General features: G+C 39.2%; 1 protein-coding gene across 1 annotated transcript; it reads left to right on the plus strand.

The window, feature by feature from the left end:
- The first annotated feature begins 4,154 nt into the window (after positions 1-4,154).
- LOC104538986 (collagen alpha-1(XV) chain-like) lies at positions 4,155-6,245 on the plus strand. The gene is made up of 3 exons (XM_010182388.1): positions 4,155-4,325; positions 5,530-5,645; positions 5,969-6,245. The coding sequence occupies exons 1-3, from the start codon at positions 4,179-4,181 to the stop codon at positions 6,183-6,185; spliced, it is 480 nt and encodes a 159-aa protein (XP_010180690.1). The 5' UTR covers positions 4,155-4,178; the 3' UTR covers positions 6,186-6,245.
- Positions 6,246-14,210: the final 7,965 nt, after the last annotated feature.

Here is a 14,210-nt window from a genome sequence, read left to right on the forward strand (position 1 = left end):
ACTTAACATGCTGAGATACCAGAATAACAACTGAATGCCCAGTTTTCATGAAGATAAACACTTTACTGGATTAAAACACAGTAATATAGGTCATCTGAGTCTAAGAAGAAAACTCTGTATTTCCCTAGCAAATCTAAGAATTGTTGTGCCAGATAATACATATAAATTTGTTTTCTTTTCTTACTGCACAAATTAAATTAGAATTGTATCACAGATATCCATGCAGTAAAAAGGACAGATAAGACTTCTGTCTTGTTAATTTCTAAATTAAATATTTGTAATTTCTGAAAAAAAAATTCAAGCTAACAGAGGGGGTTCACTGGAATTTTTTCCCTTTTCCACATTCTCACATTATGATAGAAAAGCAAATTTGCTTGATATCTTTGGCAATCATTTGAGAATGTCCTAATAAACAAGCAGACTTTCAGATCATCTATGTTATATAAAATGAACTAACAAGAACTGAAGTTTCTTAGTGCCTTCCCACCATAGTGTCATACATCTCCAGATTGCCTTTTCTCATAGAAATTCAGGACCTGACAATGATTACAGATCAGGGGAGAAACAGATGTTCAACGACTGGTGCCTCAAGGTAGAGGACTGCAGTTAAAGGCTGGGAGCTACTGTCTTAGGAGATCCAAGCCCCTTTAGGTCAAAACCAACATTACAAAAAATATGCAAAACTATAGTATGGTCTGCATGATTCATAAAGCATTAATATGCCTTCTGATACTGAAGAAATGAGAAAGAAATTACACTCAAGTGTCAAGAAAATACACTTTCAATAAACTTGCCCCTGATTTTACACTACCTGCAACTATCAAACAGACTGTAAAAGCAACCCGTCTTAGAGAGGGCTGTGTTCTTGTTTACAGGTGACAAGGACAGAGGTAATAGGTGCAATGTCCACATCTGACAGACACCAGTTTAAGCCTCCTAATGATCTATAAAAGAGAAATTGAAAAAAAACTTGCTGTGTAAAGTAGAGACATCTGGAAATAGAAAGAAATGGATGGAAGAAAACACCCTTAATGAAGGGCGATCACAACAACACTAAGAAAAACATAAGAGAAGGAAATGTATCTAGAATTGCATGTGATATTCATAAGCTTTATCAAATCTCATCTGAATTCTGCTATTTTGATCTAGTATGCCAAACTGCAGAGAGGTAATGACCTTCATTCTGTGCAAAATTAATAATTTGTGTAGTTCTACTACAATCCACAGAATGATTATGCTGGTATGCAAAAGTAGCAAGATATTTATGTTACTGAAGCTTTTTGTATGAAATGATATTAAACTGACCTTATGAGCATTTCCTGTGGAAGAAGCCTGACATTTATGTGTCCAAATGAGACTTCAGTTTCACGACTTAAGTTGCAAAATGCTTTGTATGTCTGATGAAACGTGTTTCACTTTCCTACTTCACAGGTTACGACATTCCAAAACATTGAGGGTATGTTGGAAAAAGTTCATTTCGTAGCAGAAGGTACACTAATCTATCTGAGTGAAACCAGTGAGGTTTTTATCCGTGTTCGAAATGGATGGAGAAAATTGCAGGTATTATTGCACTACATCTTAATCCTTTCCAACTCCCTTCCTCAAAATGGAGTTGTTCCAGGGTTGGAGAAGTATGGGGGCAAAGATTCCTTTTTTTAGTTCAGAAATTCCTGGTGATATAGTTTTGTTTGCTTTTCCTTTTGGTTTCTTTCAGCTTGGTGAGTTAATTCCCATCCCTGCTGACAGCCTTCCTCCTCCAGCCATATCAAGCCATGTAAGTACAAACTACTGAATTGTGAAAAACTGAGTCTAAACATGCAAAAACAGGCAATACACTTGGCAGAAACTGCAGGCAGATCCCTACCCAACATGATTTTCCACTGAGACTTGGCAGTTCAAAATAAGCATCCTGCCACTACATAAGCCAGCAACTTGGTTCTCACTGTCCAGTCATCTGTTTCCATTATCTTCTGAGACTGCAAACACTACAGAGACAAAGCAGCATCTACAAAAGGCAGATCAAAGCAGGCTGTCTACAAAAAAAAAAAAAAAAAAACAATACAAAACAGTATTCTGCTTTGTAACACTGAAGTCAGTCATATCAAGCCCTGATCCCTTTCAAGGAAACTCAGAAGAGTGTTTCTGAAAAGCAGGTTTTCTTTAAAAGATTATAGTCCTATATTCAGGGTACATCATTATCTACATGTAGCTTATTCCACAGTGTGCTGATCCTAAAGCCTCAATGGTTAGTTTGTACCTGACCCCATTCTGCAAGCTATTGTACCAACCTGCATGTGAACATGCTGTCTATCCAAAAAAATCAGGAGGACGAAAACCAAGAAGTGGTGAAGAGGATGGAGAACAGTCTCATTGATGACAGGTTAATTGATCTGACTGCTGATAATGAAAGGGCAAGAGAGTGCTAGGAAGAAGCAGTGAGAAGATGGCCAGAAAGAAATTTTTTAAAGTTAGAGTAGGTCAGTGAGAAGTGTACTTAGCACACTGGGAAAATGTCTAGACTTCATGTTTTATGAAATTGTCTGCAGCCCCCAGCTGACACCACATGCGTTTCTCAACTGGTACAGTCACTGGCTTGTTACTCAGATTTACCACAAGAAGAGTAGAAGACTTTGTTATTCCTAAAACAGCAGTAAAGATCATCGGCCTTCTGGTCTCTACATGCCAACTGCTTAGGAGTGGGAACTACCGAAACCTTGAGAAATATTCCCACCCACTACATTTTCTGTTTCCACATCCTCCTTGCCCTTTCGTTTTTAATTTTCCCGAACTGGTCATCTGCTCCTGCCGAGAGCCGGCTGCTGCCATGCAGGACTCCAGGTGCAATCTGGCACTGACACCAGCTCCAGCAGAGCACTGTGGAATGGGTATACTCGGGTCTAGCAAAGCAACTTTAGCCAGGACAGTTTTCAAACACATATTTACATGACACACCAAATTGATGACATGTAGAAAAAGTATTCTGGCTACGCAGTTTGGATTTATTTTTCAGAGGCAGAACAGTTTCAGATTCTCCAGTGTTCAATGTTTGCTTTATTTAGAAAATTATTGTGTGTCTAGAATTCTGATCTGAGTAACGTGTTTAACATATCTGTTTGCATGTGTTAAAATAACAGGGATTTCAGTCCCTTCCAGCGCTGAGTCCAGTGTCAAATATGAACAATGGAAAACCAGCAGTAAGTATGAGATCTGTATTGCAACTGCATCACTGTGGTTTGAAACATGACAGTTTGCATCTTGAGGGAGATTTGCACTATTTCCTCTTCAAATTCACAGATTTTACTTTAGAAATTTACAAATGCACTTCTTTCACTGGTTTAGACATCTCAGAGACAATTTTAAATTGTTTCCTCCAGATGTATTTTCATCATCCTAGCCCCTTTCTTATCTCAAAGAAAAAAAGAAAATCCTGGTTCTGCATTAGGAGTACCTCTTCAGTTAGTGATTGTACCTACAACACACAGTAATTCTTAAGTTATCAACAGTGTTACAATTAAAACATTCAAATATTCATTAGAATATTTTCTAACTTTGTGGTGCTACTTGTTTTAGACACTTTAGAATCTATGCCATCATTTAAAATACTTCAAAATATTTAGACAAAGAAAGCAAGGTAATAAATAATAAGCAAACAAACAAAAAAAAACCTAACAAAACCACAAAACAAACCCCTCCAAAAAATGTGTTCTTGCATCTGTACTGTTCGATTTAAGCATCCTACTTCTTTTATTTCATAACAGTGGTTTTTTTACATGGTATATGGTCACTTCATACTACTTATTTCTATGCTTGTAGGATTTGGGATTTTGTTTGTGTGATAACTCCAAGACTTCAGCTTAAAAATATTAGCTGATTTTAGAAGAATTTTATTTTTTAGGAGTATATAATCTTCATGGTTTCCTTAATGTTTAAAGATAAACAGGTATTTCTGTTATGGGTCTCATAGCTTTAAGAAATATAATGTTATGGCAGCAAATAACTTTCATACCTGGTATGGAAGGTACTAGTTCTTATGCTAGCAGGAGGAGGGGAAGTCTAGTTTGTTTCCAGTAGATGCCTTTCTATAGTGTTATAAACTTTTTTTTAAAAAAGGCTTTTTCTTCTTATTTTTTTTCCTCCAGCTGCATCTGGTGGCTTTAAACTTGCCATTTTCTGGTGACATGCGAGCAGATTTTCAGTGTTTTCAACAGGCCCAACTAGCAGGTTTGACGTCTACCTATCGAGCCTTCCTCTCATCACATTTGCAAGATCTGGCCACAGTTGTCAGAAAAACAGACCGATACCATTTACCAATAGTCAATCTTAAGGTAAAAATGAGTGCTTAGTACTTGTTATATTAGGACAGGCTGTAGGTGCCCCAAAAACCAGGAAAATTAAAAAAAACCAGAAAGTTGCAACCCAAACTGCATTTTGTAAAAAAGCAGCTTTGCTTCATATTTCGGAGCCAGGTTCAAGAAACAAAAAAGCAGTGACAAAGTAGAAATTTACAAACAGATTCACATTCCCTTTGCATTTTTCAGTGGTTGCTTTTTTCCAGTATCCTAAGGCTAATGGTAGAAATAAAGCTATGAAAATAGCCTGCTTCAAGCAGACTGCTGACAAAGCAACAGTATGATGTTCAGCTTTCTGGATATTTTTTCTCTCAGCAGGGAAAGTGCATCCTCATTTCTCAAAGATAGCTATTATGTTTTACCTTCTTCATGATCACAGAGTGTAGTAGGCTAAAATGCCTACTTTTCTTATTTCTGAAGATAAAGGCAAGTTCTGTGCTTAGGAATTATGCTGGATTTACCCCAATGAAACAGAGGAGAGTCTAGAGCATGAGTCATTTTGCAGTCTCACACAAACAGACACACTCTAAAACTGGGGAAAACAAACCACGCCTCCGTAGCACTGGCTGGCTCCCAGAATAAATGGCCAAATAAACCTATACAAATAACACGTGATGCTTGGGACATGCTGAATGGATGCTGCTCTGGAGTACAAATACAGAGCCTTGGAGACAAATTTGTAAAGTTAATATCTTTCCAACTTTGACTGAAAAAAACTTAAAAAAAATGTCTGAGAGGTAGCCTGATGCAAAGCTTTTGCCCTGAACATTTGCAACATTTTTCACAAAATTTTGACCTCAACAGAAGTTCCAATACAAATTATCTCTATATTTTCTCTATAGCCACAGTCATTTTAAGCAGTTTTTCAAACAACCCCTTAGGCAGCTGGGAGGAAAAGGACAGTGGAAATGGAGATGACCAAGCTGAATATTTGGAGTGACAACAGAACAGAGATGCAACTGTGAGGCAAAGGCATGGGTCAGAGAGCTGTTAGCATGGAGATGGTAGATGAGACAAGTTTGTTCAGGAGCATCATGCAGAAACTGATGTGAAAGCTGGAATCATAAGTCTTGTTAAATGCAGATAGGATTTTAGATGTATAGATGAGTCTACAAAAATCAGGTAGGACATGGATTTTGGATTTCTTTTGTTTGTAAAAGTGGCTTTGAAATTTTAACAGGGAGAAACACTTTTCAAGAACTGGGAATCTATATTTAACGGAAATGGTGGACAATTCAACATCCATGTTCCAATATACTCCTTTGATGGGAGGAACATCATGACTGATCCATCTTGGTGAGTTTATATTATCATTTATAAATTTTACATTACATTTATTTTTGCCAGACAGTACAAGTAGCAGTATCTTGGGCTACTAGAAATGTGATTAAAATTTCTCCCTTTCCTTACACCATCTTTCTTTTCAGTTTCTGAAAGTCTATGAATGGGATGTCAGGTTGTGTTCTCCTTTTCTTCCTCTCCTTTCTGTTTTCATCTTTCCATAGCTTCAAGCAGAAGAAGGAAAGCAGAAATACAGGTCACCACACATATAGATGTGCAGCTGAATAAAGCAAAAAAGAGACTTTTTCAGGAAATAATTTCTTAACATTACCTTTCAGGCCTGAAAAAGTAATATGGCATGGTTCAACTGCAAATGGGATCCGACTGGTTAGCAACTACTGTGAAGGATGGCGCACAGCTCATATAGGAGCTATGGGACAAGCATCACCGCTGGAGACGGGGAAACTTCTTGATCAGAAATTATATAGCTGTAGTAATCAGTTTATTGTTCTCTGTATTGAAAACAGTTTTGTATCTGATCCCCAAGGAAAATAATCCACCTGCTACACATAGGAATGTTCCATTTTATGACAGAAAAAGGCAACAAAGAAATTTAATTCGTAACGATGTAAATATTTTATTTTTTTGTAATTGCACATTTCGGGAAAAAGCAGCCAAAGAAAACATACCTCAACACAAACCGCATTCCAGTGAGGTGGAACACCCAGTGCACATGCGGCCGACTTAAAGCCCTTCCTTCCATGGGAACCCACACTGTTCAAAGTTTGCCAACAGTTAACTCACAGCCCCTCGTCCTTCTGGCTGAGCTGAAGACCACTCACGGGCACGAGTCAGGTGTAGTCTATGAGGAAGATCCAGTAGCCTGTCTCATAGGCAGTATAGCTCAGCAAGGCTGCTGCTCTTCACAGCTGAGAAGCTGAACGCTCTGTGCTCTTCTTTTCACTTGCATAGATTTTGGATACCCAAGGCACTATTCATATATATATATATATATATATATACACACCATCCCTTAACAAGAGCCTGTTACATCTTACAGGACTGGAATTTTCAAAAAAGCTTTAAGAACAAAGGTGTTCACCCCCTTTGAGTTTCAGTGGAGGCTGAGTACCTAATTTCTGTAAGCTTGTGCAGATCACAGCCTGGTGCTTACACATAAATTTAGCAGCTTCACATTTTATGTCAGCTTTTTTCTTTGCAGATTCTAGGCATAGGGCTTTATGCAAGAGGAGTAGATTTCACCTAGACAAAATCTGGTCCTTATTTTGGTGCTATTGTTACCATGAAACCTGAAGCAATGTTAATAGAAAACATCCTGTTTTACTGGTAGTACTGTGCAAAGTAAATGTAGACAAACAAACCATCTGACCTTTATTTATTTCATTACGTATTAGAGGAAGTAATTTCCTGTTGTGGCAGGAAATTACTGTTGTGGCAGACTGCTGAATGAAAGATGTCTGTCATAGTTTCTTTAAAATAGGTTCTAGACATTGTTATCCCACTAAGTTATATGTAAAGTGATTCTCCTTTTTGTCAATTTACTCTTCTGGCATTCCCATAATTAAAGAATTGTTAATATACAATAACAGCTGCAAAGATAGGAATGATCAGTAAATGCTAATATTCTTCACAAACAGCATCACCATGATATCTGAAGTCTTTTACCTGTATATTTTTCTACTGCATACTTTAGACAACCTATTTGCTTGTATTTTATCAGGCAGTAACTATGGAGGTCAAACTCCACATTGTCATTTTTTAAGACTTAATCTAGAGTTTGTGTTGGAAATGCATGTTCATTTGCTGACAGAGTCTCAAATTACTAGATATCTACCTTCGAAAGACAAAAGCAGATCATGCTTACTATTCTAAACTGATATAATTATACAACATAATATTGTGAAATTCAGCCTTATTTTTCCAATTTAATATAAAAGCTTATTTCCCAGGGTAAGCTGAATCATATCTTCTGTTTTTCTTGGAAAAGTCATGACTCCATTATAACAACATGGTAATGAGGCAAAAGCAGTTTATATTACATTTAAAATGTATGCATAACAACTCACTGCACCCATTTATAGTCTATTTCTCCAAAACGAAACTGAGCACTCTTGTGAAATGCCAAGCTCCTTCAGTTCACACAGTTGGAAGCATTGTGTATGTACAGCAGGGTTTCGCTGCGAGTCACAGAAGGTTCAAGGGGGAAAATAAAGTGCTTTTATGTGCTTCCAGCAGGAACCAGCTACCTTTAATCCTTTCGTTGTTGGCAGATCTTCAACTCAGCCAAGTCATGGCCTTGCTTGCATGGATGCTTGCAACCAGTCACCACTCAGTCATCGTGGTCATTCTTGCTCTTCCACACCTGAGCTAGAGACAGCAGTTGGGGAGCTGCCTATTCCTTTGCCTAAAATTGCAGTGATCAGAGGTGGGGAGGAGGGGGGCAATGGGATCACACAGAAGAGCTGTGTGAAGGGGGAGGAGAGAGGACTAAAAAAACCATGCCATTTTTAGGAGATACTGAACTAGCATTTAAGTCCAGTTCAGCAAAAATGCATCCAAAATTCTGTTTGTGCTGATCCTTTCACTGGGCCAACCCCTTTCTGTATCCTGAACAGCTGCTAGAGCTTAGCAGGAAACTTTTTACTTACTAGATTATCTTTCACCGTATCCATAATCAAAAAAACCCCAAAGCTGTTCTATTCCTAAGCAATGGCCAAGTATATACAGACTAATCTGGAGGTGCACCCAGGGTGGATGGCTCAGGTTATAGGCTTTGTCTGGGGGAGGAGATAACGAGAAGTTAGAATACATCTTCATCCAATATGGGCAGGAAAGAGAAATAGAATGGAGCTTTTTTCATTCATCCCTTCCTCCATCTCATGATTGACCTCCTCCTTCATGTGCCCTCCCCCAATCACTTGTTTTTTATTTAAAGCATTTGGAGCAGCCAGCTGCCCTGGTGCAGCATGCCGCACATAAACGTTTTACCTTTCACATGGACCTTCTGCACTCTGTTTTCCACAGCACCCAGACAAGCACTGAAGGCCAGCTTCCATTTGTGTGTGCTTTGCTGGGAGCACTGGATAAAGTGGTAGGATGGTAGGGAGCCCAGAGAGGTCCCCTTGGAACCAACAAGAAACCACAACTACTCCTTTTCGTACAAAGCAGCCAGCCTCCTTGCATGCTCCTGCAAAGTACTGTATTGCAGCTCTTTCTAGCTTGATCAGAGGCAGCATTATAATCTGCTTTCCTTAGCTGGTCTCAGGGGTACTAGTGATGCTTCAGTGGAAAAGGGGGTGATAGCCCTATCTGACCTTCTAAGGAGTACCTAAGATCACCTGGAAATTCAAATTCAAGCCAGGATGATGATGACAACGCTTTCTGCAGGAAAGGTATGTTTTGTGCAATGAGTTTCAAGTACACTCATGTGAACAGCAGCGGGGGACTGCGTCATAGCTGTGTTTGTCTACCGGTCAGTACCAATGCCACCTCAGTCCTTTCCTTTGACCTTTGTTGGTTCTAGACATGTTCACCAAGATCCTAGCCACAGTAATAGCTTGTTACTGGAAAAGCATTAGCTCCCCACTGAGTTAGAGGATGGGTGGTGTTAACCTCCAAAAAACAGTTCAGTGATGTAGCTTTGCTATAGAGTTATGTATTTCAACTTTGCAGGCTTCAAGGTCTCAACTGAGGCTATGCTAGAAAATTATCAGGGTCAGGGTACAGGTATTAGCACAAACAGCATCACTGATTGCTGAACTATTCTCTGGTGTGGTTCTGGTCAGTGCCACCTGTAACCCTTGCAGCCGCTGCCTTAGGGTATGTTTTAGTGAAACAGCATGTGCCAAACAACTGCTGCTGTGGATAGTTTGAAGGAGCCACAGTATTTTGGAGCAGAAAGGTTTAATGGTACTGACAGGTGCTTAACCATGGTGCCTGGTCTCACAGCTAACTGGAGTCCTCACCCAGCTGAAAGCCTGTAGAGAGACTGCAGGACTTGTGTGTCTGATACTCACGGCACACTCACCAGTACAAACATCCATTCATATAAGCTGTATGTCCAGACTGCACTAATTCAGGGAACCACCATCACTGTCCTACACTAGTGCTTTCATGCTGTATATAGATATATTGTGCCATCCCATTATCCTCACCTCATTCAACAGTGACAAGCACCTTGATTGGAGCATGGAGTGGCTGTTCACACAGTTTTCATTCAGCTGACTAGTTTTCATCTAACTGAAGCTTACAGAAATTCAAAAGAGCAGACATAAGACTGTGCAAAGGGCTCAGATCCAGCCAAAGTTGATGCCATGCATCAATCCACGTGAATTAGAAATGGACATACAGACTGTTACTCAAAAGTAAAAAAAAAAATATTATTAATAGCCAAAGTTCATTGAGATTCATAGATTGAATGTGTATTCACTATCTCCCCGCTTTCCCGTAGTTTGATATGACTTTAAATGGTAGAATAATTTAGATTGGAAGTGATCTCAGAAGGTCATCTAATCCAACTCCCTGCTCAAAGCACAGCTAAGCTAACTTCCAAATTAGACCTTCTCAAATTGCAGTCAGAGGAGCTGCAGGTGTAGCCGTGTGCTCAGATCTCTATGCCTCCCTTTTAAGAAGGCAAGAAGTTGGTATCTGTGCATGTATCTAGTTGATGGACAACTTTCTGTTTTTACAAAGCAAAGGTTGAGGGAGATAAACAAGTTAGTTGTATCTAATGCAGTCACCTCTAATGCCCACATTTTTTTGCTGGAAAAAGAGTAGAGTTAATGCTTGCAACCTAGCTATTGATGGACATACCCTCCTGTCAGAGGAGACTGCAAGCCTTAGGCACACTCTAGCAAAGTCCTGTTCTCAATCAAGTGCCACAAGAGGACAGATGATCAGCTACTTGTTCTGTCAAGGTCACTGAATCACAGTATCTTTCTTACAAAAACCCAATTGCTTGTCATAGGAGAAAAGGTCAGGAATACTGATGAGTAGCCTAGAGGAGGGATCAAAATAATCACTTAGAGCTGTACCCTGCTCTACTGGTTCACTCAGTAGAACATAAGGTGGGAAGGGAGAAGGCCAAAAGGATTGGGAAAGAAGAATAATAAAACACTGAAGTTGTGGTGAATTCAATGGATGAGACGTTAGAAGAAGATAGCAAGTTATTAGCTCTGTAGGATCTATGAAAGTAACCCTGAAGGTGGTAAAAAAGCTAATGTAAGGGACAGCGAACTCAGAGGAGATGTTTGTGCCTAGTTAAATCTAATAGATAAACACAGTGACAAAAGGGATATATGTTTCCATCTCCAGAATTCATGATCCTCTAATTTCCCCTCAGCCACTGGTAAATACCCATAGGCAACTATGCTTCCATTGACATTCTGGGCAATCAAAGAGCAAGAGTCTCTTTCTGTAGCCCATGAATAAGAATCCACAGATATTGAAATAGCTCCAATAGGAAGCACCCAGAGTAACGCTCCAAATATCCTTAGTCTTGCAAGTAAGGTCTGTGAGCACAAATTCCTTGGGCATTACAACTGGATAGATATCCCACTAGGATAATGGGTAAAAGGTAACAGCTCCCAGGTATATTTTTGCAGAAAAGTTCTGATTTTACATCAAAACTTAACTATGTGGAAAGAGTAAAGAAGTTTGGGTGCCTTGCTCATGAGACTTTCTGTTAATTTTTGAGTGAGTATCTCTCAGTACATTGTGTAGGGTATTTCAACTTTGTACTTCAAGAATGTACTTCAATGTACTTCTCAGTACATTGTGTAGAGAACGTAAACAGCCAACAGTAAAAAACTACAGTGATAAGACTTGAGTTACCTACATCTAAAATAGTTAAGTTACTTCTAAACTGCTGAAACATATTTTAATCAAAGGCAGGTCAAGGTAAGAAGTAGAGCAGCAACGTTTTGCCGACCAAAAATTACAGCCTGCTCGAAATTTAGTCCTAGAAGCCTAAACCTGTTTTAGCCCGAAGTAAAATACAGAGGGTGAATGTGGTAACAAGCCACCTATTCCACTACTCAGTGGCTTTCATTATTACCAGTAGTGCCTAGCAACAGCTGTGACGCTCCCGTCCAGGCCAACTCTGAAGCACAGGACAAAGTTACTATAGAACAGGACAGGACAGGAACCTGCTGAGCCCAAATTAAGCCTGTACAGGTTTTGGGAGCAATGTTCAAATACACACCGCATTTCAGCCCCAAGTGGTTTATGATGGTTTCCTTTTTGCAACACTTCTCCCTTATTTTGCTCCCAGGAAAGCAACATCCAGAGAACAAACTAGGATTACTGATCATGGGTAAGGCTGCCTGGAAAACCCCAGCTTCATGTGTTATAAATGCTGCAATGGCTAAGGCGTGGTGTGGCCAAAGAGAAAGGATGATCTCATGTTTATGGCAACGGAACAGTGCCCAAAGGAACTGGATTCCATCCCCAATTCACTCATGGAAGGGAAGCTCCATAGAAATTGATGAATTTTAGAGAAGGGAGGGCAGAGTCACACAGCCACAGGTGCAGAGTAGTGCTGGTTTATGTGGTTGAGGTACTGCACTCCAATGTACAGGCCTGCTGACCTGTGAGAATTAAACAAATTACTGAAAAGCTGATCACCAAGTGGGCTCTGCTCACTTTGCACACTGAATAAGGCAAGGGTATTGTAAATATGATCACAGATTTTAAAAACATACTAAAACGTATAAATGCAAGTGGAAATGGGGCATTGGTAACCACAGTTCTGGCACTTTTGAGTGCTTTAATTCACAGTGTTTAACATTTTTTTTCTAACTCCTTTTATCTCACCTCCAGGATAATCCTACAGATGCTAAGAAACATTTCTTCTCAGCCAGGCTAACAGATCAAAGTAATTCTGGTGTATTTGTAGGCCAATCCATTTTTTGTTGATTCAATTAGAAAGTAAAACTGTATTTAAAAAACCACCACAGGCAGTCTTGAAGATGTAATACTTACACAGTTGTTTGACCTTTAGCAAAGTTCTACGAAAAACTGTATCTTGGAAAAAAGGTAAAGCACTCTGCTTCTCAAGAAAAATCTGTTCTTCTGAAAACTAAGAACGTGATGGACTGAACTTCTAATGACTTCAACTACAGCTACAAAAGGAGTAACCTTCTCTATAAAACTAAACTGCAACAGGATGATACTCAGAGATACTCTAACCTTTTGCCGTAGTAAATACTGAACATTGATCGAGCTCTTCAATTTCTATCCTGTAATACATTCATTAACTTTGACAAAATTAATCCCATGAACTAGTTAGTTAAACTGAAAAAAATCTCCTTACCAATGAAGGCTTTTCTTTTCACATCTTCTACTCTTCATTTGATCTAATATATATAAATTATTACTACCATAATTTCCAATTTATTTTTTTTTCAGAATAATCCTGTGCCATAATGGACATTTTCCTGACATTCAAATGCTCAGCTTTTTCCTTAATTTGTCCTGTCTTTAAGTTAGGAAGTGATGCATTTCTCCTGATTTTTTAGCAATGGTCACCTTTAAACACCACTGACAATAGGTGGTGTGATGAAAGCATTTTTGGCACTACTATTGCAGAAGTTCTGGGATACATAGGTTATCTAGAGCCTTGATTTAACGAGATGTAAGACAGAGGTCAGGTCTGACTGGATAGTATCTCTTTAATTTTAATTTTGACTAGTGACCCCTCTTGATTTCGAGACTAGGAAATACTTGCAATGACAGCAGCGGCAACAAATTTAAACATCCTCTCAGAAGTATTTACTTCTTAGAGTCAACTTCCTCTCGCATTTCCTGTTTCGTGGCTTGTGATGGTCTCCACATAGTTTAACTGCAGTTAACATTCCGTAGCAAAAGCATAAAAATAAGTTAATGGATTTGACACACCCTAGCTTTTAGGTGCAGTTCTTCATGAATTGTGACAGAGAAGAACGATTACAGTGCAGCAGTGTTCACTGTTTCATCATCTGTAAAAACTAGGCCTGTTTCAGAGACCAGAAATGAATTCTCAGCTTCCAAAGCCCAATACTTTTATCTGCTCTTGCCGGTGGGTCGTAACATGCCACAGAAGCAAGATGGTCCCCAGGAAGGACAGCTACTTCATTCTGAGTACCAGAAAGGGATGGGGAGCTAGCGGTACAAATCTGTTAGGGGTGCTATCTGTGGGTAGAGGTATCTTCTCACCAAAAAGATATCATCAAACTGAAGGGCATTTGGTGTAAAGCAGCAGATCAATAGATCTACATTGTTGGATGGAGACGGTAAAGGCTGGCAATCTGCAGCAGCAACTGCCACTGAAACGGTGAGACACATTTGTCCATTAACATTCGTGCGATAGAGGTATGTTCTGCTTCAGGATATATAATTTTTGAAACTCTAGTATTTTCTCCTCACATCATGTGCCTTTCCTCTCACTGTTAATAAGCTGAGACACCAGTCCTACACAAAGGTCAAATTCAGCAGATTTGGGTTGCTCACAAGTGTGCAGAGAAACTATATGATGTACTAGTATGGGATTTTTTATTTTCATTTTCCTTCTTGCACAGGAGG

The sequence above is a fragment of the Mesitornis unicolor genome, unplaced genomic scaffold, assembly GCF_000695765.1.
Source record: "Mesitornis unicolor isolate BGI_N332 unplaced genomic scaffold, ASM69576v1 scaffold17184, whole genome shotgun sequence".
Lineage (NCBI taxonomy): Eukaryota > Metazoa > Chordata > Aves > Mesitornithiformes > Mesitornithidae > Mesitornis > Mesitornis unicolor.

Excerpts from the sequence above, each read along its gene's own strand:
- LOC104538986 (XM_010182388.1), top strand. The coding sequence starts at position 4,179 with ATGCGAGCAGATTTTCAGTGTTTTCAACAGGCCCAACTAGCAGGTTTG. Across the intron at positions 4,326-5,529 it reads TACCAATAGTCAATCTTAAG|GGAGAAACACTTTTCAAGAA; the intron begins GTAAAAATGAGT and ends AAATTTTAACAG. Across the intron at positions 5,646-5,968 it reads ATCATGACTGATCCATCTTG|GCCTGAAAAAGTAATATGGC; the intron begins GTGAGTTTATAT and ends ATTACCTTTCAG.